This window comes from Simochromis diagramma, unplaced genomic scaffold, assembly GCF_900408965.1.
Source record: "Simochromis diagramma unplaced genomic scaffold, fSimDia1.1 OVJJ01000595.1, whole genome shotgun sequence".
NCBI lineage: Eukaryota > Metazoa > Chordata > Actinopteri > Cichliformes > Cichlidae > Simochromis > Simochromis diagramma.
This window is the reverse complement of record NW_024387117.1, coordinates 187510-212312: the sequence shown is the minus strand read 5'-3', so window position 1 is coordinate 212312 and position 24803 is coordinate 187510. Positions and strand designations below refer to the sequence as shown.

The 24803-nt window shown below is 41.9% G+C and overlaps 2 protein-coding genes and 2 long non-coding RNA genes across 4 annotated transcripts; 1 reads left to right on the top strand and 3 right to left on the bottom strand.

Annotated features, from left to right (window-relative positions):
- Positions 1–8421: 8421 nt before the first annotated feature.
- LOC120743273 lies at positions 8422–11874 on the bottom strand. The gene is made up of 10 exons (XM_040046860.1): positions 11726–11874; positions 11501–11642; positions 10766–11416; positions 10591–10668; positions 10219–10382; positions 10005–10124; positions 9883–9930; positions 9714–9797; positions 9540–9605; positions 8422–8475 (listed from the first exon to the last, which is right to left on the bottom strand). The coding sequence occupies exons 2-10, from the start codon at positions 11553–11555 to the stop codon at positions 8422–8424; spliced, it is 1320 nt and encodes a 439-aa protein (XP_039902794.1). The 5' UTR covers positions 11556–11642; positions 11726–11874.
- LOC120743282 lies at positions 11873–12371 on the bottom strand. The gene is made up of 3 exons (XR_005698137.1): positions 12179–12371; positions 12000–12101; positions 11873–11914 (listed from the first exon to the last, which is right to left on the bottom strand). It is a non-coding gene; the product is annotated as an uncharacterized LOC120743282 (long non-coding RNA).
- A 921-nt stretch (positions 12372–13292) lies between these two features.
- LOC120743281 lies at positions 13293–16602 on the bottom strand. The gene is made up of 5 exons (XM_040046867.1): positions 16457–16602; positions 15379–15547; positions 13768–15060; positions 13529–13668; positions 13293–13393 (listed from the first exon to the last, which is right to left on the bottom strand). Exons 2-5 carry the CDS (start codon positions 15545–15547, stop codon positions 13319–13321), a joined length of 1677 nt encoding a protein of 558 aa, XP_039902801.1. The 5' UTR covers positions 16457–16602; the 3' UTR covers positions 13293–13318.
- LOC120743283 lies at positions 16408–16598 on the top strand. The gene is made up of 2 exons (XR_005698138.1): positions 16408–16516; positions 16569–16598. It is a non-coding gene; the product is annotated as an uncharacterized LOC120743283 (long non-coding RNA).
- Positions 16603–24803: the final 8201 nt, after the last annotated feature.

Sequence of the window (24803 nt, the reverse complement as noted above, 5' to 3'; positions counted from 1 at the left end):
AAACAATGTTCTGAACAGAGAAATAACTCTGTTTTTATCCCCATTTGCCTGACACAGGAGCCAGCAGTTGTTGAAGATCTGCGTCTGCTGTGCAGTGGTTGTCCAAAATAGGCACTTTTCCGTTGACACGTAACAATGCCCAATATTGTCCTTAAATCAAGGGGACCAGCAGAGGGTCTTAAGAGACATTTCAGAGGAAGAAGACACTGGAGCAAGGGACTTGTTCCTCTTTGTTTTCGTTTGCAGAGGACATGGAGCTCTTTTTGATGCATGTGCTGATGAGCAGGGGCTAAGGGTCAGTGCTTGTTTGACATTTGATGGACAATGAAGGCACTGGCTGTGTTTGTTGTTTGTTTGTTTAATATGTTGTTGTTGTTGTTTTTTTGCGTAGTACAAAATTCCTATTAAACTTATTTCAAATGTTGTTCACTTGATTCTGTGTCCATACTTATATAAAGGATTACAGTGAAACAGCATTAATGTCAATGTAACAGCCTTTTTTTTTAAACTTGTAATTCAAATAAAACAGCTTATGTTGATATACACAGTAAAGAATTGTAATCACTAATATTTTTTATCATTTTAAATATTCACACTCTGGGCTGCTATCCTGGCATTTGTGGACACTTCACTTTTCTTTTTTTTTTGACTACTGCACTGCAGTGGACCAAAACATGACACGGGTTTGATTTGGAGGATCTATAGTTGTGTGTGTTGTGCATGACATTGCCACACAATATGTATTTGCCAAGATCGAGTAGCATAAATTATTGACACATGAAATATTACATAGGCTGCCGTGAATTTCTGTGCATACGACTATTGAGCTTGGTTTCCCAGTCAAACTTAGCTTTGAAGCACTCGCAAAAACACTTTTACTCTTGTCATTTCAACAACAACATTTACCCACATAGCCAAAATATTAACAAAATAATTATTAAAAATTTAAAAAGCTCGCAGCACTACCGCAACAAACACCTTAGTAATGTGTCCTGGAGTTTATGCAGGTGCAGAAAAGTGCTACTGTTAAGTCAGCCTACAGCTTCCTCCATTATTTTCTGGAAGATGGTAGGAAGGCCATCACTGCTCATTTCTACATCTCCCAGATCTTGGAATACCATCCCTTTGTCCAATGAAACCACTTCGCACGTACTAGGAGTCCACTAAAACCTATAAAGAGAGTGATCCTGGGAGAAAGGGGCACACACATAGTGACCTCAACAATTGCAAGACAGCCTTTCCCCATGCTCAGATGGGGGAAAAAGGAAGTTTTATGAAAACATTGGACTTTATCACACGTTTTTTTCAAAGTTAATGGTAATATATAACCTAACTCGGCTATAAAGAGTAAAAAATTATATACAATTTTGATTTGATGAAAAGGACTGGTTTACTAATTTAAAGAGACACGTCCGGTAGCGATAGCGACAAGTAGACTAATGTTTTAAGAAATATTACATTTTAGCATTTTGACGCTTCCACAAAAGTGGCCATTTGTGGCACCAAACAAGCTGAGAGAGCGATGTTTCTATATTTTTGCTCTCCTTGAACAAACAAATAATAGTGCATAATAAATCAATGTTATGTTAATTCAATTAAATGTCCCCAGACTGTATTACTAATACAGCAGCTCCCTCGTTTATCGCTGGTGTTACGTTTCAAAAAATAACCCGCGGTAGGTGTGTGCAAATCCATGAATGTAGCCAACTTTTTATTTTTTACACTATATTTAGATGTAAGATGAAACCCCCCTATACATGCTTTTACACTTTCTCAGACAGTGCATGAACCCCCCCTCCTTCCCACTTCCTTCCCCGGCTCTCTTTCCCACTTTTCTTTTTTTGTTTCAACACTCTTGAGTTCAAACCCTTCGTAGACAACATAAGCCCGTGCAAAACGTTTCGTCGGCATTGTTGTGTTTGTTTGGGAGAAAACTACAACAACAGAACAGCACTTCAGAGTTTACCACTGCTATGTACATTCGACAGCTAAACGCATTCTATGTCCAGCCAGGAGTCCCCAAGCTTTTGCACCACAGACCACTTTAATGTCAGACAATTTTCAGGGATACGCGCTTTAAGGTGTCGCGGCCATAAATACAACAAAAGAATAAAAAAAACGAACTGTGGTATTTTTGTAAATATAAAACTAAAGTGACTTGAGCTGTACGCCAACAACAAGACAGTGACATTCTCCTCTGCTTTTTAATGCTCTCTGGTCGCTATGGTACGCGACGTAAAGTTCTTTCAACTAAGACACACAAATCACAAACCTTACATTGTCACACCGGGAGATCAACTCTCGCGGAACGGTACCAAAAGCATCCACGGACCGGACGAGTCCTGTGCCTATTGGGCCGCTCCAGTACAGGAGACACTGGACTAGATTGATTGACAATGGTCTACCGCAGCATCAGAACGCACCACACGATTGTACTGTAAAAAAAAAAAACATAATGTGTCATTTGGCACGACGAATTTGGGGATGGTGAATTTTTGAACAAACACAGCGTGTTAAAAAACCCTCCACTAAAACCATTTTATTTCTCAGCGCATCATAGTAACAAAAACGCAATTTAGTTTTGCTGTCAAAGTCGATTTAACTGAAGTTACGTGTTTCCGGTTACTGTGGAGGTCACGTGTTTCCGGTTACTGTGGAGCTCCACAGTGGCTGCAGCCAGGTCCTCTTGCTGTGGAGAGGGAAGGCATCTTGTTGCTAGTTAGCCTAGCGGTTAGCACCTTTCTAGGCTATTGAGGCTGCTCGGTGCCCAGACGCTGTAATCAGGCTTCAGCTGTGTCTAGGCCACAGACACACGGAGCGCTGAGGATAAGGTAACTATAAAAATGTTGCTGTTTCTGTTAAGAACACTTTAGTCCTAATGATCTATGAGTGTCCAGAAGCTATCGCAGGTAAGCTCATACGGAAAAAAGGGGAAAAAAAATCAGCATAAAAAGCGGTAAAAATCAATAAAAGAAGCAAAGCATTTAAGAGCAAAGAGATGAAGCGTCCACACTCACAAAGGGGGAGGAGACTTTGTGAGTGTCTCCTCCCCCTTCAATATCCTTCACTCTAAATTGTTTTTTAAATCCCAATAAATGGGTTACAGTATCTACATGAACCCCGTTGTCGAGGAAGCCTCTCACTTACGGCCATACCAGCCTGTTCTCATCTGATCTCTGAAGCTAAGCAGGGGCGGTCCTGCATAGTCGCGTCACCTTCACCTTGCTCCATGTTAGAAACTCCATGATATCGTGTTCCCTGCTCAGGGTAAATGGTAAATGGTAAATGGCCTGTATTTATATAGCGCTTTTACTAGTCCCTAAGGACCCCAAAGCGCTTTACATATCCAGTCATCCACCCATTCACACACTGGTGATGGCAAGCTACATTGTAGCCACAGCCACCCTGGGGCGCACTGACAGAGGCGAGGCTGCCGGACACTGGCGCCACCGGGCCCTCTGACCACCACCAGTAGGCAACGGGTGAAGTGTCTTGCCCAAGGACACAACGACCGAGACTGTCCGAGCCGGGGCTCGAACCGGCAACCTTCCGATTACAAGGCGAACTCCCAACTCTTGAGCCACGATCGCCCCTGATGCGGGTAGCACACTGATGCGCATTTATTCAGTATTCTTCGGGGCCGCAGTCGGCAGCCAATAAGAGTTAAAACTCGTTGCACAAAAGTGTCAGGTTGACACTGTGCCCGCCGCACGCAACAAGGTTATCAAGTCCCTCACTATTGAGCAGAGGTGGGACCAAGTCATTGTTTTGCAAGTCTCAAGTAAGTCTCAAGTCTTTATCCTCAAGTCTCAAGTCAAGTCTCAAGTAATGTCAGGCAAGTCAGAGTCGAGTCTCAAGTCACTGGTGTAAAAGTCCAAGTAAAGTCACAAGTCTGAAATTTTGAATTTCAAGTCCTTTCGAGTCTTTAAAAAAAAAAAAAACGAAAAAAAGCATGTTGCAGTTATATGCTAAATGTAAATATTAGACCATGTAATTTTTAAATCTGTGTTTTTCTCAACACATGACAAAATAGTGAACTTAGAAAATATACACAAATTGTGAAATTGCACCTCTATAAAATGCAGCTCAATTAAACTTAGCTCCAAGAATAATTTTCACCGACAGTTCTGAGATAAGCTGCATGTTATTCTTGGATGCGGTTGTAGGACCGGCTTTAAAATCGCATGACAAAAATATCATACATAAATAAATGATATTTTTTAAAAAAAATATCATTAAAAAAAACTGCATCACCAACGTAGCCTGGAAAACTAGTTAGATGAAGTCAGCTATCTCATCGTAGCATATTTATATGCATATTTATAATTATACGCTTCTTGGAGTGAGTGCATACACTCGTGAAGTTTAGTAACTTCCGGTCACTGCAACAAGCCCAGGTACAGTTTACCGACGGATGGGTGCAGGACCTTGAGATGCACCGTGTAGAAAGTAAAGACCATCGTACGTATCATAAGTTTACCAGTCTCACAAATTGTCATCATAAATACACATTCGTTAACTGTTTATTAATAGGACCTTTGAGCTCAACGATAATTAATTAGCAGTGGAAATAATTTCTGGTAGCATTACAGAAATATAGCAGTGACAATAATATTGTATGTTGTAATCGCACTGGACAATTAGTGATACAAAACAACTGTTTTATCCTGTGAATAAAAGTATATGTGTGGCGGAGGCGTGGCCCCGGGCGCAGCTGCTGGGGAGGAGTGGAGCAGAAGGCTCAACAGGGCGGCGCTGCGAGGCCGGTAAGAACAGCTGATGGTGTTTATGTACTGATGATGGTCTCCCTCCGCTGTGTTTATAGTGAGACGGGGAGGAGCGGCAAGAGGATCAGCTGGGCTCGTGAGCTGTCAGGCTGTGCGACTGAGTCAGCTGTCAAACATACAATCAATAAATGTGGAAATTGACCGTACATACCTGCGTGTGCGTGTATTTGTGCCTGGTGTATTCCACAAGATGTTTTTGTCAATGTACCATAATAACAGAAGCGAAACGCAATATTGTGTCAGGACAATTCACTATTTATGCACAATAAACAAAGGAGCATAGCGCGACAATTTCTGTTCAGCGCCAGACTTGCTTGTAACCTATATCACCAATTATGTTAAGAAAAATGACGCATTAACTACAACAGAAGACTGACCTTTGTGGAAATGCTTGGAGCAGACTAACCTGTGAGCTGGAGTGTTCTGGGACGTTATATTTGGTCTTTGAATGGCTGCAATCCAGGCCACCCGTCGCCTCTTTGTTACTTCGGAAACATGGCTCGAACAATTTCTCTTTCAACGACGTAATCCGATTAAAAAAAAAAAAAAAAAAACGATCTCTTTACCCGTCGGCTTCCCGTGGCTGTCATGCGACCGGCTATTGCAGTTAATAATACAACAGCTTCTTGACATTTTTGTGTTTCTTTTTATCGCTGTGTGACTGATTTTAATTGAAAGCCTGCGTGCGCTAGTACCTCTTGCCACGAGTTCCCAGAATCCTTTGCGGTTCTACCCGTGAATGACGTCACATTTTATATTTGGGGTAAAATATCAAGTCTTTTCAAGTAAACCGGTTCAAGTCCAATTCAAGTCCCAAGTCATTGGTGTAAAAGTCCAAGTCAAGTCACAAGTCTTAGAAACATTTTTTTCAAGTCAGTCTAAAGTCATAAAATTAATGACTCGAGTCTGACTCGAGTCCAAGTCATGTGACTCGAGTCCACACCTCTGCAAACTACTGAAGTGAATCTAAGGTCTATGCGGAGTCAGAATCTTATCCACAAATGCAAATCTCCAGTACAGTTAATGCAAATAGAGTGATAAAGCAAAATGTGACTGGAACTTTTGTTCATGAAATCGCTGTCGGCAGGCCGGACAGGGAGTGTGGACCCAAATGCAGGACCTACAGCGGAGACATGAACTCAAACCATCCAACTTTATTGGCGGCTCACAGAAAAACTGAAGCACAAAGTAAAACTAAGCCTAAACTGGGAAAATAGGACTAAAACCTCATGCAAGGGCGATCACACAGCATATGAGGGACGACAGCGGACACTGACTCTGGAGGATGCAGTGGCGGCTCCACTGCTGAGGTTGCCAGTGCGGCTCCACTTGGATATGGCGTCCCGAGAGTGGCGGCTCCCGAGGATGGCGTCACCACTGGAGGGATTGCAGTGGCTGCTCACGGAGGATTGCAGTGGCGTGCTCCACTGGAGGATGCAGTGGCGGCTCCACTGGAGGATGCAGTGGCGGCTCCACTGGAGGATGCAGTGGCGGCTCCACTGGAGGATGCAGTGGCGGCTCCACTGGAGGATGCAGTGGCGGCTCCACTGGAGGATGCAGTGGCGGCTCCACTGGCAGGATGCCAGGCGCCTGCGCGCGGCGGCCCGGGGAGCGTGGGAGGAGTGCAGTGGCGGATGCACTGGAGGATGCAGTGGCGGATGCAGGAGCGGATGCAGTGGCGGATGCAGTGGAGCCGCACTGGAGGATGCAATTCTGGAGTATTGCACTGGAGATGCCACTGGAGATGCAATGGAGCGATGCACTGGTAGGCTGCACTTGGAGGATGAAACTGGAGGAAGAGCTTCAGGAGACTGTGCGAGGAATGACAAGTGCACCCCGGTTGTAGTGGAGGCTTGTAACGGGGTGGAGCGAGTGGCACTGCCTGAATGCTTTGGGTGTAGTGGATGGTGGTGGGGGGAAGGGAAAACAGTTGGAGTGTGATGATGCGAACTTACGGGCGATCTGAGTGCGCAGGCGGCGACTGAGTGGCAGACCCGAACTATGGACTGGAGTGCGATGGTAAGAGGTGAAAATGGAGCGTGGGTGGAGTTATGGCTTGTGCCATGCGGGGACACAGGAAGACGACACGCCTGCAGAAGGCTGGGTCATTGCTAGAGAGCTTCAGGAGGTGGGAGCTACGAGGACTTAGTTGAACGGCCATCTGAATGACAAAGGTTTCGACAACAGAAAAAAGAGTCTATACTAACACACAGTCAGTGCGATGTAAAGTCAGACAACGCCTCCGGGCCTGTGCGGGCTTGGCGCGAGGACTGCGTACCGCGCTTGTGATACGTCGGTTTCTTTTTTGGATGATGGGCTCTGACGGGGCCGAGCCAGCTCAACATCCGGCCCCCTTCATGGCATGGGTGCCAGCTATGAGCTGTTGGGGATGAGGTGGAAGCTCATTTTCGGATAAATCATGTTCGAGGTGGTGGCACCCAACGCGCACTGAAGAGTGAGACCAGGGAAGACCAGAGATTAAACGCTTTGTAGTCTGGTTTGCCAAAGCACGGCGACAACTTCCTTCCCTCATGTTCGAGCCACAGATGCAGGAGTCTTTCTAGCAGAGTAGATTATGTTCCAGACGCAGTCTTTTGGTGGGTTGAGTGCTGCGGCCATGTCTGGTCCCGTCGTCACTGTCATGAATGCGTGTGCGGCAGGGCAGGGATTGGATCCAAACCAAATGCAGGACTCAGTGGATGAATCAAATCACAGCTGTTATTGGCTGGGTCCACAGAAAAAAAAAACCGGCATACAAGATCAACTAAGCCTAAAGGGGCCCGGGAACCGACTGACTAAAACTTCCAAAGGGAGATCCACACAGCCATGATGGGACAACACGACACTGACTCCAGAGAAACACAGGGTTTAAAACATGGGCGCGTAACGCGGGGAATGAGACAGCAGGCGGGCACAGCTGGGCAGAAACTCAGGCGGACTTTTAACAGTTATTCAAATGTCACTAAACATGTAATTACACTACTGGTTAAAGTGAATACTGACCTGACCGACTTCCTGGAACTTTTTCAGTCTGAAAAATGGGCACGTGTTGTCCTTCAAGCACAGCTTGTGGCTGCCTCTCTCCAGTGGTGCAAATGCTTGCCAGAGCTTAACAGAAAATGTTTATATTGTTAAGGGGGGTGTAAAATGTGTACACAAAATAGAACAGAAGTCAAAATATAAATACCTCCTGAGATCAAAGTTCTCCATCAACAGCAAGCACCACCATTTTACGCAAGTAGGGCATGTCTGACTGTAAAAATATTAATATGAACAATGTTTTTAACAACTTTCAAAAGATCTCAAGACTCCATTGCTGTGAAAGTAATAGAATACTTACTATAGTATAGTCAATGAAGCATCCATTGCCACGTACAGAGGCAGACTATTTGGAAGAAAAAAATAAAAATGTCATTTTTTTTAGAAGCTTAAATTAGCTTCTGTATGAATCTCAAGAGAAGAGAAGAGAAAGAAATTACATTCTAGCATGAGGTCCTACAGTCAACTCCATAGTCTTGCTTGGAAAACCCTGTATTACATTGAAAATAAAGGCTCGTTAATAAAATCCCTTTAAAAGAAGACTAGTGTAATTCATATTATTCACCATACACTTAAACTAGCACATACCTTCAAGTCAAAGCTCTTTTTTTCTGACCACTGCCCGGGACTGATCTTCACTGCAAGATTCCTTTTTTTTTTTTTAAAAAACAGTTACATTCACAAGTTAACAGACATCATCATGACGGGTGTGAAATGTTTATTGCTAATAGCACCAACTGTAACTACAGGCCTTAGGAACACGACCTCAACAAAAAAGCATAACAAAATGAAAAAGTACAGTCACATGCTCACATTTGGTCAAAATAAAGCATTTACAGCTGTAAGTTAATGTTGGCATATTTTATAAACTAATTTTTAATGGTGTTTTATGTTAAAATAGAACACTGGAAGACCCTATTTATGTCTGAAACTCATCTAAAGACAGTATCACTGACTTGATCATAATTTGAAGATGAGAATAAAATGTTGAAGCATCATGCTGATATATCCATCCATCCATCCATTCGCTTCCGCTTATCCTTTTCAGGGTCGCGGGGGGCGCTGGAGCCTATCCCAGCTGTCATAGGGCGATGGACTGGACAGGTCGCCAGTCTGTCGCAGGGCTAACACACAGGGACAGACAACCATTCGCACTCACATTCATTCACACAGTTACACCTAGTGGCAATTTGGATTATCCAATTAACCTATCCCCACAAGCTGCATGTCTTTGGACGGTGGGAGGAAGCCGGAGTACCCGGAGGGAACCCACGCAAACACGGGGAGAACATGCAAACTCCACACAGAAACTTGCTGATATAGTTTATAGAAAAAGCATGTGAGTGTACTGTATGTGTGAACACTCAAGATCAGCAGAACATGATCTGGGATGCACTTAACCTGGAACACTGAACAGGTTCCTGAAAACTCCGGAACAAACCAAAAATGCTTATAAAAATGTGACCTCAAAAGTGAAACATATTGTTGGCCACCAAATCCTGCCTTGGTGTATAATGGGTCAAGAAAGAGGATTTCTCTTTTAGGTGGCTTCAGTACCTAAAAGACAGTTAGCCATGACTTCAAACCTGAAAACAATGTCATTGCAAGTGATCACAATCAAAGACTTTTGAAACTGCGTCATAAAAGCTTGAATACATCTCAGACACATAGCAAAATTCTAACAGTTTGTACGTGTCAAAAAACAAGACTTACACACAACTGGAAATGACCAGGTGTCCAGAGAGGGAGAACTATGATGTCCATCCTCTGAGCATCAGTCTGAAACAGAATTGTATTTTTAAGTATCCTGTATATGAACTCGCACCAAAGTTATAAAAAAAATCATTTGGATTACTTGCTTGTTTCTTTAAAGGACGGTACACTTACAGGAAAGGACTGCAATGGATCACAGCCATAGGGTGCAAGCCAAGTCCGGGTGACATACAGATTTTCTATGTAAATGCTTATCCCCTAGAATGTTAAAAAAACAAAAAACATTTAAAACAACAACTCTTTCAATTAAAGCTTGACAATCATCATATACAACTTACAGTACCTTTGACTGAACAATTTTAGTGATAAGCTCAAAACAGCCATTTCCAATCTGAAACAGAAAAAATCATGATAACAATGAATGTACACTTTATTTTTTCATATTCGTAGAAAAAAAATACTTACAGTCGATTCCATTTGTTTGTTTAAACCCAGTGTCCAAAAATCTGACCGCGTGAGGCATCCAGAAGACGTTTCAACAATCAGCTCATCTTTGGGTCTGCTGATGTCCAGAACATAGTTGAGCTAAAAAAAACAGAGAGGTGTCATAGACTGTGGATGACCAAATCAGATAAGCACTAAAAGTTGCACTTTGCGACATCTGAAAACTTTAACATACAAGCTGTTGTTGGCCAGGGTGCGGTACAAAACACCATGATGAACGGCTGGCCAAAATGTTCTCAGGCTTTGTCAGAGCTTCGCACGGTGGTCCACACAGGTCAGGAAAAGTTGCATCTGTTGACCTTCGATTGGCTTTCTTGTTGTCAACTCTTTCCTGAGGTTCTATAGGGATTTTAACAGGTTTCAGACAAAACACTACATAGAATGCATATTAAATGCAAGAAAAATAAGCACTATCTATAGAAGGAAATTCATTTGAAACAGCATGTAACAAATTCTTTTATGAGCCATCAACTACAACAAGATAATGAATGCAAGATTATTATTTCACCTATATATGAGAATCACTATTCAAAATAAGAAATTTTACCAGAGTCACCAGACGCTGAAGGTGCTGGGTTCAACACCGTTTCTGTGATTTCTCTGGGTTTATTGCACACCAGTGGGGCTAGGTACACAAAGAAAAGAATATACACACAGATAGGAACAAATATAACATGTAAACAATGGTGGCGTTCTGGTCATGACACAATGCATGTACTTACCTACGACAGCTTGACCCAGTGCCGACAATGAGATATTGATCTTTCCAAGTCGACCATGTCTTAGCTGCCTCTCCAGAAGTTTCTTGTTGGTGACAGTGTTATAATGATGATTTATATTTCTCATCAGAAACACATGTGTGGATGGACTCATATTACTTAAAAAGTAATTGCTTTTCCTCATGTTTGCAAAGAACTGTTCAACAACTTGACTGTTCAGCCAGCCTTTCAGCTCCAGGACAAGTTGAATTCTGCGTAATATGTCCTTGGGATCTTTTGTATTTCCCTCATGAAATCTGTCATACAGGACATAATGGTCAGATGATCCAGTGACAGGATGAGGATTTTCATTTACACTATCCATCCTTTCATGTAGCCATGGAAGATTCACTTTCAGGCTTCCATCCTGTGCAGCCTTGACATTTTCCTCAGTGGGCTCAGCAAGTCGACCTTCATGTGGATGAAATGGCAGTTTATCAGGAACCCGCAAATTGGTGTGTGCTGCCAAACCCCTCGCAAAATCGTAAACACAGACGTTTGGCATGTGCTTCCAGGACAGGAGAAGGTCAGCAAAATCCCGGGGACTTTCAGCACGAAGATTAAATTTAACACTGTATACAATGCCATGTGGACATAGTATTACAGACCATCCTCCTGCAAGCAAAGATTTAAAAAGTTGTTTGTAATTGTAATTACATTTTTTAATGCTACTTCTAATAATCGCTAAGTGATGCTTACCAGAGGCACCCCATATGCTTTGAAAGACCTTATCATATGTCTGCCTGCTCTTCATCTTCTCCCTCAGTCTGGTGATGAGATCAAAGCGGGAGCCTTTGGAGTCGATGTTGCATGCTTTACACAATTTTCTTACCACTCCAACCTGACAGCAATTAGGGAAAACTGTAAATGGAACAACCCCAGAACTTTATGTCACATATTCTGAAAACTTCAAAGCAATGTTACCTTTTGTTTGGCAAGTTCATCCAACAGACGGTCTTCTGTGACACTGCTAAGCTTTGCTTCATGTGAAGAGCTTGTTCCTACTTTTTTAAACTCTGTGTTAAGCACAATGTCACTTGTTCGAGTTTCACTCCCGATCCATGGTGCCCAGTGTGTAACTTGGTGGAACGGAAAATGGATTCTTCACACCGCCTACAGAAAATGGCATGTTTTTAATTACAATCTAAATTACTTTAAAACACTGAATGACTTTCAAAAAGTTTTTGCCATCACTCACTTGGAAAAAACCCACGGCTTATCATTTCCAGGTGAATAGAGTTCCAAAAACCTTCAATGTCATGTTCACCATTGAAGTCTTCCGGGGCTTTGAGGTCACTCACTATAATAAATTGACTCATAAAAACATGCACATAATGTACACAATGAACTATATACACAAATGTACATTAAACTTACCTGCTAACTTGAACACCCCTTTTCTGTGTAAGTCCATAACTACCACAGGGGGGTGAAACCCACAGTTTATGCAGGAGTACATGTATTCTGCGTCAGTCAAAGCCTCAAAATGGCAATAAGCATGAAAAATGGTATCCCGAGTAGGGATGGGTACCGGTGTCCGGTGCCATGATGGCACCGGTTCTGACATAAACGGTAGTAACCAGACCGAAAAGCAGCGCACATTTCGGTGCTTTATTTCGGTGCTTTTTTTCCTGAGCTGTGATACACTTCTAGCCAATCATTTTACGTTTCCCAGGATAGTAGGCGGGGCCAGGTACGTACGTTCAGTTAGAGCAGAGCTACAGATTAAAAATGTCCAAGGCGAAGCGGTCAAAAGTCTGGCTGTACTTCACAGCAAAATATGCAAACTCAGCAGCAACAAGTGCTTTAAGCTGATACTGTGATACTGTCAAAGGAGGTAACACCTCAAATCCGATGAAACAGCTGGCGACGCATAGCGTTTTTTTTAAAAGCCGAGAAATGCGCCGTATTTGATAGCTTGCTGCGAGACCTCACACTGTGCACGTTGGGTGGGTTGCCAGTTATCGGACCCGGAGCAACATCCCCCGAAAACCCGAAGAATAGAGTCCTGGTCCCTAGCCCTGCCAGTGTAGCAGGGATGATGATGGCAGCAGAAGCCGTTCTTCTCTGCGTGAGTCGCTTAATGTTGTTCGAGTGTAATTTACGTTGAGTAGGTGAACTAGCAAACATCATCATAGCTACATGCGGCTGTCTTCTTGTTTGATGGCAGATACTCCCTTCACCCTGGCCAAAAAGGCTAAAATGACCAAAGAAAAAGTGGGAAACAGCTGAACATGAGAGGTTTTTGGACAAAGTTTGTGTTTTTTTTTTTCCATTGATTAAGCACTGCTTCCAGCCAAGAGTGATACCATATATGCCCCATAGCTGCAGAAAAGGCTAACATTGTTATCTTTTTACAAAAAAAAACAAACAAACAGCTGAACATGAGAGGTTTTTGGACAAAGTTTGTGTTCTCCATTCTTTAAGCACCGGTTCGAGCACCGTTTAAGCACCGGCACCGTTTCAAAAGTACCGATTTGGCACCGGTATCGGATAAAACCTAAACAATACCCATCCCTAATCCCGAGAAGGAAACTTCACTCTTCTTAAGCCCTCCAATGAGTCAATGACCCTTGAAGCAGATACATGGTTCTGTAATATGACAATAGGGTGAAGAAGACTATGATTACACAGATATTTAAATTTGGGCACCAAAATATCATAATGACACAAACACATTTTTAAAGCAATCTTCAGATGAGTATATTTTATTATTGTGATCCTCACCTGCAGATTTTCTCTCAAAAAAAGGCAGAGTTCAAGAGACAAAACAACATGGTTGTCAAAGTTGTGAAGCCCATCTGTCCACTCCTGGTACCTGTAGACCATGTGGCACCGAGGACACGATCTATGGTGTGTTGAAACATCTGTTAAAGACAAATCACATTAATGTCAAAACATTAGTATAGGAACAATTATAACTAATTATTTCACACTGATGTTTAATCTTATTCATTAAAACTTACTCTCAATCACTCCCATCATGCTGACAATCCTCGCTTTATTGGTAACTAGAACAGCCTCATCAAGTTTTGGGTGCTCTGGGCACACTTGGCACAACGTTTCACATGGAAAGAGCTGTTTCTGATGATCCATTTTCTGTGAGATGACATTTTCTGGAAGAGATCCAGGTATTTTTTTCTCTTTAAAAATATAGCGTATACTCCTTTCGACGGCAGCATTGTCCTCAAAGGAAGAACTCTCCTGAGTCATCTGTGATGGGGTGCCTGATGATAGTGGTACAGTTGATTTGAAGATGTCTCTCTGTGTCTGGAAGAGATGCCATTTAGCTATGTTTTTATGAGGACATGATATTCGAGGCTTTGCACAAGCACAATGCCAGGTGTTCCTCAGAGCATTGTAAGTCACAAATATTCTGCCAAGACGGCAGAAACTGTGTATTTCCGGCTCAAATACAGACAAACAGATCTGTGTTGAGGATCCACCAAAATCCACCCTCACACAAAGTGGAGCATGTGCCATCTGGGCAGCTTTCTGTCTCTTTATGCATGTAGCAGCTTTGGCCTCTCCAAAAAATTTAAGGTCCACCATTTCCATCACGATGTGCTCTTGAAGAAAAACCTCCTTTACAGTTTCTCGGCAGTAATCTAGTGAGCGAAGGTGCTCACATAAACTGAAGCCTAGTCCGCTCCGCTGGGCCAGCAACTGGTATTGCTGACATTCCTCCAGCTCACATCTGATATTGTGAGACATCCCCCATGTTTTCCTCTGAACGTGAACTGGCACAGAAAACCCATGGCCAGTTCTCTGCACAGCAAATAACCCTGTAGTTTCATCTACACAAACACACTGCAGATGACTGGCCAGGCAAACATCTATTGATTGGTTGGAGTGCTTCCTCATCATGTGAGCCTTGTAGTTTTTGGTATGAAGAGCAAGGCCACAGTGAGGGCATGTCATTTTCATGGACTTTCCATCAGCTGCAGTCTTATTGAACACAGAGGGTAGAGCATATGAATGTTCTAACAAAGACTCAGAAAATGGTTCAGATCCCAAAGACAAAACCTTGGGGGGGAGACGGGGCTCCTCGAAGAGTACTGCCGGAGGAATACGGGTCTCCTCGGAGAGTTCAGCGGGGAGCAGTCCTGATAATGGTGGCTGACTTGGTATTGAAGAATGCTGACAAGACAATAAATGCCTTGCCATATCCCCACGCCGTATGATTGTAAGATTACAGACAGGGCGGTGAAAGTGTCCTGTTGTCCTACAAGGCTGCCTGCACCGGCATATCATTTTATCTGTAAGAGAAAAAAACAAACAAACAAACAGATGTAATTTAAATGTAGTTGTATAGAATGCAATCAATTTGTCTACAAACAAAAACATCCAAGCCAACCTCAATAATGAAAGTTAAATGGTATGGATCACAAAAGTTATGTCTAGGAAAGTGGTGAAAAGTAAATAAAAATATATTTTATAAAAACACTATTTTTGTTGCAGATGAATGAACTGAACTGTACAATATCAACAGCAACTTTTAAGTCAACAAAGATACTGCAGAAGTGCTTAAAAAAGTGCATATTTATAACTATAAAGTATATTTAATACAAACATACCTTTGAAAGGCAAAGCATTTTTTATATGCACACTTAGATGCTCCTCAATCTTTGCCCTGACAGTAGGGCTGAAAGTGGGGCACAGAGGGCAGTGAAAGAGTCCTCTGCAACACGTGTTGCATTCCTGCAATTCTGGCTTTAAGCCCGAATTCCAGATTGATGTGTGCATCTAAAACAGAGAGAGAAACAGATAAACACCATATATACATTTAAGTTAAGGTTTTAGCAGAAATAACAATTTACAGTTGGCATGTAATAGATTTGGGAAGAAAATCCTTGAAAAACCCCCCACAAATATTTTACAAGACACTTTAATTTGTGAGACATGTTTCTATTGACATATAACAGTCAATTGAACAGAGGCTAACTAAAATCTGGGCAATAAAAAAGCTGTACAGAATAGAATGACGAATAGAAGTATTGATAAATATATAAATCTGTTTGTGACGAAATTTACAGTGTTGACGCTAACCAAAGGTGTCACAAGTACACACGTTCCTTACTACAGTTTAGATACCTCTGTTTAAAAAGCACCGACTCGACTTTTTAGTCAAGTGGAAGTAAGAAGTACAGGGTCTAAAATATAATTTATGTACAAAATTTTGAAGTAATCTTGCGTCCAAAGCACGCGTGCTGATTTACAAATGTACGGATTACAAAGTACAGATACGCGTGCAAAAATGTGAGAAGTAGAAGTATAAAGGAGTATACAGTAGGCACAAAAAAGTACAGCAGTAAAGTAAAGATACCAGAAAATTCTACTTAAGTACAGTATTGAAGTATTCGTTATTTCGCATCTCTGACGCCAACAATAAATCATACTCTAATGCAAAATGTGGATTTTGCTTCTTCTCGCCCACAGAAGCCGTTAATCCAGCTCTCTTACTGAAACCAGGCCCAGGAAAAAGCATATCTGTGTGTTTCTCTGCCATGGAGCACGATGAAAAAACATTAAAATAAGGAGGAATGTTGTTGTAACGCAAAAAAAGTGGCAACATGATCATTGTAAGAAAACTAGACTATTCCTAGAATTATGAAATCACTAACGGCAAATTTATTTAAGAAAGACTTAACCAACCTTTGCGATCAACTTGCAAGACTTCCACGGTATCCATGCGTGTTTCCGGCTACTGTGGAGGTCACGTGTTTCCGGTTAGTGTGGAGGTCACGTGTTTCCGGTTAGTGTGGAGCTCCACAGTGGCTGCAGCCAGACCCTTCTCCTCCACAGATGACTACCACAGCCTCCTGCAGAAGATTGCAGCACTGGAGACAAAAATTCATCGCTTAGAAGTAAACTTGGAGGTAAATGGACTGTGTGGAAATGAAACAACCTTGCCTTTGACTCAAAACAATGGCGATGAGCAAGCTAGCACACAGCTAAGGAGCACAGATAACATGACCAAGAAAGTAGACTTTGTGCACTATTATAAATCCTCAAGCGATAATCCCCCCTTGGACTGTCTTGGTGCAAAACCAAGACATAAATCATGTCTCCTGGAAGGGGTAGGACGTATCACAGGCAGGGCACAGCGAGCTGAAATCTCTGAAACCGACTGGCCTTCACTTCCTACGAGACAGAGAAGCTCTTCTACCCCTGTATACGAGAGGAAACAGGACTGGACAACCGTGAATAGGAAGAATAACAACAAACCTCCAAAACAACTGAATGTGAAACTGCAGAACAGATTTGCTCCACTATCAAAGGACCCTGGATCTATATCGGACAACCATCCATCTAAAAGCAGCGAAGTAAGGTCTGAAAATCTGTTGAATAGCAAAAGACCACAGGGAAAGCTAAAGGCTAGGCCTGAAACTCTGATTGTGGGTGACTCTGCCGTAAAGGATGTACAAAGGATGTGCGGTAAGAACACTAAAGTCCTCTGCTTTCCTAATGACATGGTCAACAACCTGAAGGAGAGAATTCTTCAAATTGCAGATGAATATCCAACTGTGACAAACATTGTCCTGCATACAGGGTCAAACGATGTGTCCAAACAACAATCGGAGGTTCTGAAACGGGACTTTATTGGATTATTAAACACTGTAAACTCTCTGAATGCAGCTGTATTCATCAGTGGGCCTGTACCGCCGGTCAGAGGAGGAGACGAGAGATTCAGCAGGTTGTTTACACTGAATTATATCAGCATGTGCTGACCACTCAGTGCATTTTATCAACAACTTTAATATTTTTTGGGAACGCAGGCATCTGTTTAAAGCAAATGGCTTTAATTTTAACAAGTCAGGGGTGAAACTGTTCACCTCCAACTTGTTTTATTCCATACGTCATCCATCTGTGCTTGGTGCCAAGGCTGGGATAAACGAGGAGTTATCTCATAAAGAGGAACAAACAGTACTCCAAGAACAGACAAAGCTGGATCCCAGAGTTACCAAAATCACCTTTCAAATTACTTTAACACATAACTGTAGTACATACATCTGTATCCTACAATCACTGCTATTAATATAACAGCAGTCATGAGATAAACAAATAACAAAATTAAGCTGTCTTTTTTACTCGTTTGTGTTTTTGTTTTATTTTTTATCAGTAACATTTAATACAGGTTTTTTTCTACATGCTTTTTGGGGCGACTGTGGCGCAGGAGTTTGGGAAGCGCATCTGTAACCAGAAGGTCGCCGGTTCGATCCCTGGACTCTCTGTCCTGGTCGTTGTGTCCCTGGGCAAGACACTTTACCCTATACTGCCTACTGGTGCGATATGGCAGCTGTGGCTACAACTGTAGCTGCCTCCACCAGTGTATGAATGTGAGAGTGAATGAATAGTGGCATTGTAAAGCGCTTTGGGTGCCTTGAAAAGCGCTATATAAATCCAATCCATTATTATTATTTTGTCATCCCTAGTGAAAATGGGGTTAATTGTTTTTTATATAATATGTTTAGAAATTGAATTTTAGCACATGCAAAACATCTATGCACTTATAAGACAGGCACAAATAAAAACTTATAACAAACAAGATGTTTCCACTGACCTTTTGTCAGAGCTGATGCTAAATGTTGCTCTTTTGTTATCTCAGAAATGTATATTTGTGGGTACAGAATTAGAGCGCATGGGGATTTTTCCTATAGTTGTGTTATTGGATGCAAACGTCATTATGTCACGATCATAGTGCACGGGTAACTTTCCTTTACATTTGACTAGAATAATCCTGTGAGACGTTTGCCTTTATACTGACATTTGGGTTCCCCGGTTCTTTTCTTCTTTAGTTTACATGTAACAATACTAAACTTAGCTACACTCTTTGTCATGCGACTCTTACGATCATATCTTCCTTGACCATTACAAATGGCTTTGACCTCTTTATCATCACTAAGGATGAATGTGTTAGTAAACTTACAACTGCTGTTAACATCATAGATCTGCCTGTTTTTTATTTCTGTATCACATTTTTCCGCACTCATCTTAGCATCTACATGTTGACGTCTGAACTTTTCATAAGGGGTTTCTTTCTGCTGCTGTTTGGGTTGAAGATTGGCTGCTTTTGAGAGTCCAGTGTCAAAGAGCAGCACAAGCAGCAAACCAGCAAACATGATTCTCATTGTTTCCTGGAGAAGGAAAAACAGGAACATTTTATAGATTAAGAATTGAAAGCAGCAAAAATATTGTCACTGTAGTGATGGAAATAATTATTTGATCTCCTGTTGAATTTGTAACTTTGCTCACTTACAAAAAAAGGAACAGTCACTAAATGTTGTATTAGTTTGATTTTAATGGAGAAAGACAGAATATTATCTTGTTCAGGTCTACAATCTCGTGCCACCATGGGCAAGACCAAAGAGCTGTCAGGGGATGAAAGAGACAAGATTTTAGACCGGCACAAGGTCTGAACAGGTGTATGGACATCTGAGGGAATGAAAAGGCACCAACTGTTCATGCATTTATTCAGAAATGGAAGATATTTAAAATGACCTTTAGTCGTCTCAAGCTTCATGCAAGATCTTGCTTTATGGAGTGAAGATTATCATGAGAAAGTTGTGGGATCAGCCACAGCTACAAGAGGGAAGCTTGTTAATGAGCTGAAGGCAGCTGGGATCACAGTCATTTAAAACATTGGTAACACACCATGCTGTAACAGACTAAAGTCTTGCGGCACATCCATGGTCCGCCTGTTCAAGGAGAAACATGTATAGGCCCATCTCAAGTGCCAGTGAACATCTAAATGATTCAGGGAAGCCTTTGGAGAAAGTGCTGTGGGGAGATGAAACGAAATTCCAATTATGTGGCTTTAACTGACCTTTTGAAATAGGAGTGTGATGCAAAAAATAGCATCCCCGCAGTCAAGCAGAGAGATGGAAACATTATGATGTGGGCTACAGGACGACTTAGTCGGGGTTCCAAGCAGTCAGGAAATGTGACATCGTCAGACTGCAGGCCACGGATTGGCTTGTCAGTCGCGGCACTCAATGAGTCATGAGACGGTGTCTTTCACTAAAATCAAAACTGCAGTTTTTTTAAAACCCTGCAACAAGGCAAATAGCTGCACAACACCGTGGTTTCCAAGTGTGACAAAAAGCCACAGATACATCATCGCTGCGACGTCTTCCTTTGTTGTGGCATTCGTGTTGCTCATAAATGACAACATGGACATCGGGCCGCTTTGCTGTAATGACCCCACGCACATTAGGTGGTACTTGATTGTAATGGAAAATGAGTCACAGCAAGCTGATCTGAGTATGTACTAATGGAGAAGTGCTATAAGATCACGGAGTGGTCTAGTCAGTCTCCAGACATCAGTACTGTAGAAAATCTGTGGAGGGAGCTGAAGTTTCAACTTTCCAAGTGGCAGTCAAGAAACTTACAGGATTTAGAGAGTTTCTGTAAGGAGCAGAGGGTTAATGTTTGTGTGTCCTCACTGTAAAGACTGCAGGTTACTGGAGCGTGTCGTGTCATGTTTCCTGTTGCTCTGAGGTTCATCCAACAAATACACAAATCATTTACACTAATAATAACACCTCCCCCACTTAAGTGTGTTCAACAGGAAGCTAAAAGTTGTTAGCTGTTAAAGTGTTCAAAAAACAGCAGGAGCACTAAGTTCTCCTCCTGCCTTCAGCCCAACCGTTGAGCGCGATGACAAATAGAGCCGCAGAATTTTGCTGCTGTGTAATTAAATTGAGACGTGGGGTCAAAATTCCCACCTAGATTGAGTGAGATGAAATAGAAATCGGCTCTCCTCTAACTGACTTTATAGAAATCATTACAGAAGCTGCATTTATAACTGTTATTAAATAACAGCAGCACACGAGAACTAAAGTGTAATCCCAGCACATTTCGCTTCGCTTGCACTGATTCTTTAGAGATGACGACTGTGGTGGGTAATTAAGGGCAAACAATATACAAGTCGCGTGAAAAATGGAGGCTGCATTACCTTTCCAAAGCTTCCTTTCCCGATGGCCCGCAGTATCTGGAAGTGGTCAAAGTTTACTGTGGAGAAAATGAGAAGCAGTTAGTGAGAACGTGTCAGTTTGAGCTGAGCTATAAAACAGGGAACATGACATGTACAGCACTGTGCAAAAGTCTTGAGCCATCCCTCATTTGCTTCCAGGGATCCGGACTTCCCTGTAATCTTTAAAGTGGTATTAAGGAATAGCTCTCCAGGCTTTTTAAAGTGTTTCTGATTTTTAATCCAGGGCTTGTATTTGACCACTTTTTGTCTGTTAAGACCCTTCACACTAATCTCTGAAACATTCAAACATAAACAGACACCTAAGTCACGGAAAGGACCAGAAAACTTAACAAAGAACCAATTTTAAATTGTATCTGTACACATTTACTTGCAGCCTATTGCAAAAAAACAAAAGCCCACATCATTTGTTCTCACTTCTTTAGTTGAAGAATGCAGTTAATAACACCGTTAACACAGACTGACCTGGCAAAACACGAAAAAATAAGGGGGTGGTTCAAGACTTTTGCTCGGTACTGTATGAGAAATGCAAATGTGCACTTCACAATGTATCGCTGCACTTCGGCAGTACTGTGAAGATTAAATGTTTTTTCCTTCCCGATGCATGTGAAAGGTTAAGACTTACATCTCCAAATGTACTGGAACTGATTTGAACCAGAGGACTCAGCCACACTGTTACTATGTACTGCATAAACACGTTTACCGATGAAGGTAAAGCAGACGCTGTCCTGACTGTGTGGCTAAATTTTGTGCTGAAAGCATCAAATCAATTGAATATGATTAACTTGCTATGAGAGGTTTTTACTCCAAGTGTGACTTTTTCTGGCTTCATACACCTTTCAGGGTCAAATTCAAGCACTTTGTAAGCACGTTTAATGTCCATTTTCAACATTTTCCAGCACATTACCATAAAAAGGATGCATATTTCACTTCGCATCACCTGAGTAAGACCACGTGAAAGGCCAAATGAATAAGTCTTCTCATCAGATATTGATGCTTCTTTCTTATGTGACACAAAAAACAGGAGGAGACAGATCTTTGCTTGTGTTGTTTTTGAAGTTCATTCATTCAAAACTAACTGTAAGACGCTTAACTACATTGCAGTCTGTGTTATTGTTGTAGACCTAATTATCACCTTTAAAGTGTTTGTGCTAATAACATCATGTAGAGTAAGACAGGCATAGAGAACAGCACTGACTGGGAGAGGCTTTGAACAGATGACATACTCAGATCAATTCAACACTTTAGACTTTAAAAATGCACAAGCGTCTTTCAAAAACCCATTTATTTAATCTATCATCATTGATATTATTATGTACAGTTATAATGTACTGTTCATCTCCCTTAAATAAACAGGCAGCCTTAAAGTGTGAAATAGTCACTTGTCTACTGTCTCAGTGGCTGATAGTGCCCCACAGGCCTCAATGTCAGCTTGAAGCCATTATGTTTCAATTGTTTAATGATAAACAGATTTTGAATGAAAGCGAGGAAACTTCGCTAGCACAAAAAAGTGCCTATTCTTTCTTCCCATATGGTTCAGTCATATTACCGTCATTCCCCCTAAGCTGTTCCTAAAGACACCAGGTTAATACTTGAAAAGGCTGCAGCAATACACAAAAATATCATCAATATTCTGTTTACTTGGTGACAACGTCGCTTTTAGCCTTCAATCAGAAAGCCTGACGTTGGCTAGTTAAGCATCGGGCTAACGTTTAACGCTTTCACTTGAGGGAAGTAACTCGTATTACTGCTACTGCTGTGTAATCTTGGTTCAATTCACAGCATATTCTACAAGTTACCCTGCAATAACTAACTGTTAGAACAGCGCCACCGTATTGTATCGCACTGAGTGCACTTCAATCCTTTATCCCGCGAGTTTGCTAGCTAGCAAAATAATAATACCAATTTTAAACAAATAAGATGTGTAACGTACACACTCGAGAAAATTATTTACTAGTACTTACGCAACTCCCCCGTTGTGAAAACGTACAATCCTTCTTGTATTTTTCGTTTTCCAGCAAACACTCATTAAAACGGCCTCCAGGCACATTAGCGCACTCACCCCCGACTGATCAGGGAGGGGGTGGGGGGTCACACATTGAAACAGACTAACGTGCAGAGGTACAGCCCAGGCAGACAAATGTTGCTTTTAGACTTTGCGACTCGTTTTATTTCTCTATCTGATAAGAAAACTATTCAATCAGATAGTTATTTGTGGTGAATGAAATACGGTTACAGTTTCAAGAAGTTTTAAGCACCAAATCCGAAATCCAAGCACTGCAATATTAAAATCCAATTCAATTTCTTGTTTGCTCCGAAATCTACGACATGACTATATACAGAAAAGCTTGACGTGGTATGCAAAAAAAAAACCCCGAAGACAATACAAATACATGAACAAAAAATGTTTTAACTGTCAGTTATGTCATTTTAAAATTTTCCAAAACTAACATTTTCTTTGATTGACTGATATTAAATTGGTTAGGGTCAAGTCTAGTGTGAACAATATTACACAAGCGAGCACGTGTGTGCGCATGCGCACATATTAGAACCCCTTCGATCGCTTCTCATATGTGCGCATGCGCACATATTAGATTCGCTTCGATCGCTTGTGACGTGATAACTTTACTTTGATCCTTTCTGATGTCATAATTTTACTTTGATTCCAAAACATATAAATAGGAGCGCTCACCTGTTACTTTATGCTTAACGGACGTTGACCTGCAGCAACTAAAACCCTTTTGAGAAGATTTGAGAGCAATTTACGAGAGAAACCAAAACAAGTTCAGTTTTGTTTCTCACCAATTCACAGCGCAAACAGACACATTACACCATGTCAGCCAACCCAGCCTTCGGCTCAGATGAGCTTGGAATATCTAAAGGGACCATTTTGGGAGATCACCACATGGTGGAGGCTTTCCTTGGAGAAGGAAGCTTTGGTGTTGTAACGAAATGTCGCGATACAAAAAACAACAAAACCGTTGCTGTTAAAGTCAACAAAAGCGACCCTGAAATTCTGCTCCAGGCAAAACTGGAAATTTTCATCCTGGAGCAGCTACGACGCTTGGATCCAGACAGGTGCAACATTGTGGAATGGAACGGCTATTTCCTCGATGGAGAGCGCATTTGCTTGAATTTCGAACTCCTCGACCAAAGCCTGTCAGACTACATAGGGGACCGGAATAACCAAGGTCTCCCAATGAGAGAAATCAGGCCAATTTTGCATCAGCTCGCAAATGCTCTGTTCCACCTGGGTTCTGTGGGAATAGTGCATGCTGACCTCAAACCTGTCAACATCATGGTTGTGAACCGCACTGAGTCTCAAGTCAAAGTCAAACTTATAGACTTTGGTATCGCATGTAACACCTCTGCAGTGATTCCTGGTGACTGTGTGGGGACAATTGGTTATTGTGCACCTGAGATTATGCTTGGCACTCCATATGATGAAGCAATTGACATGTGGTCTCTAGGGCTGGTAGCTGTGGAGCTTGCTACAGGGGTGCCTCTCTATCCTGGGGAAGACGATTATGATGTTTTAAAATTCATAATTGAAACCCAGGGTCAGCTACCAGATCATCTCCTAGAGTCTGGCTTGTACACTGACAGCTATTTCATCGAGGATAACCACAACGAACAGCGCTGGATATTTAAAACCCCAGAACAATTTCAATATGAGACAGATTATCGATCCAAGGAAACTCGATCGATAAAACTTAAGTGTCTCGATGACCTCGAACAACTGCTGAAAGTTAGGCGAGGATCGGAAAATGGCCAAACATTATTTGTAAGGCTAATCAAAGAAATGTTGGCCTTGGATGCAAATCAGCGCATAACACCGTCGGAGGTTCTGAAGCATCCCTTTTTCCACCCTGGCCTCTCAAGGAGAACCCCCTGCACTGACATGATAGTACAGGGGGAGAACTCCTTGTGCTCTCTCAGCAGCCTTCAAGGCTGGAAAAGTCATGGATCGCAAAAATTCAGCTGCAGTTTCCAAACTCAGTTGAATTT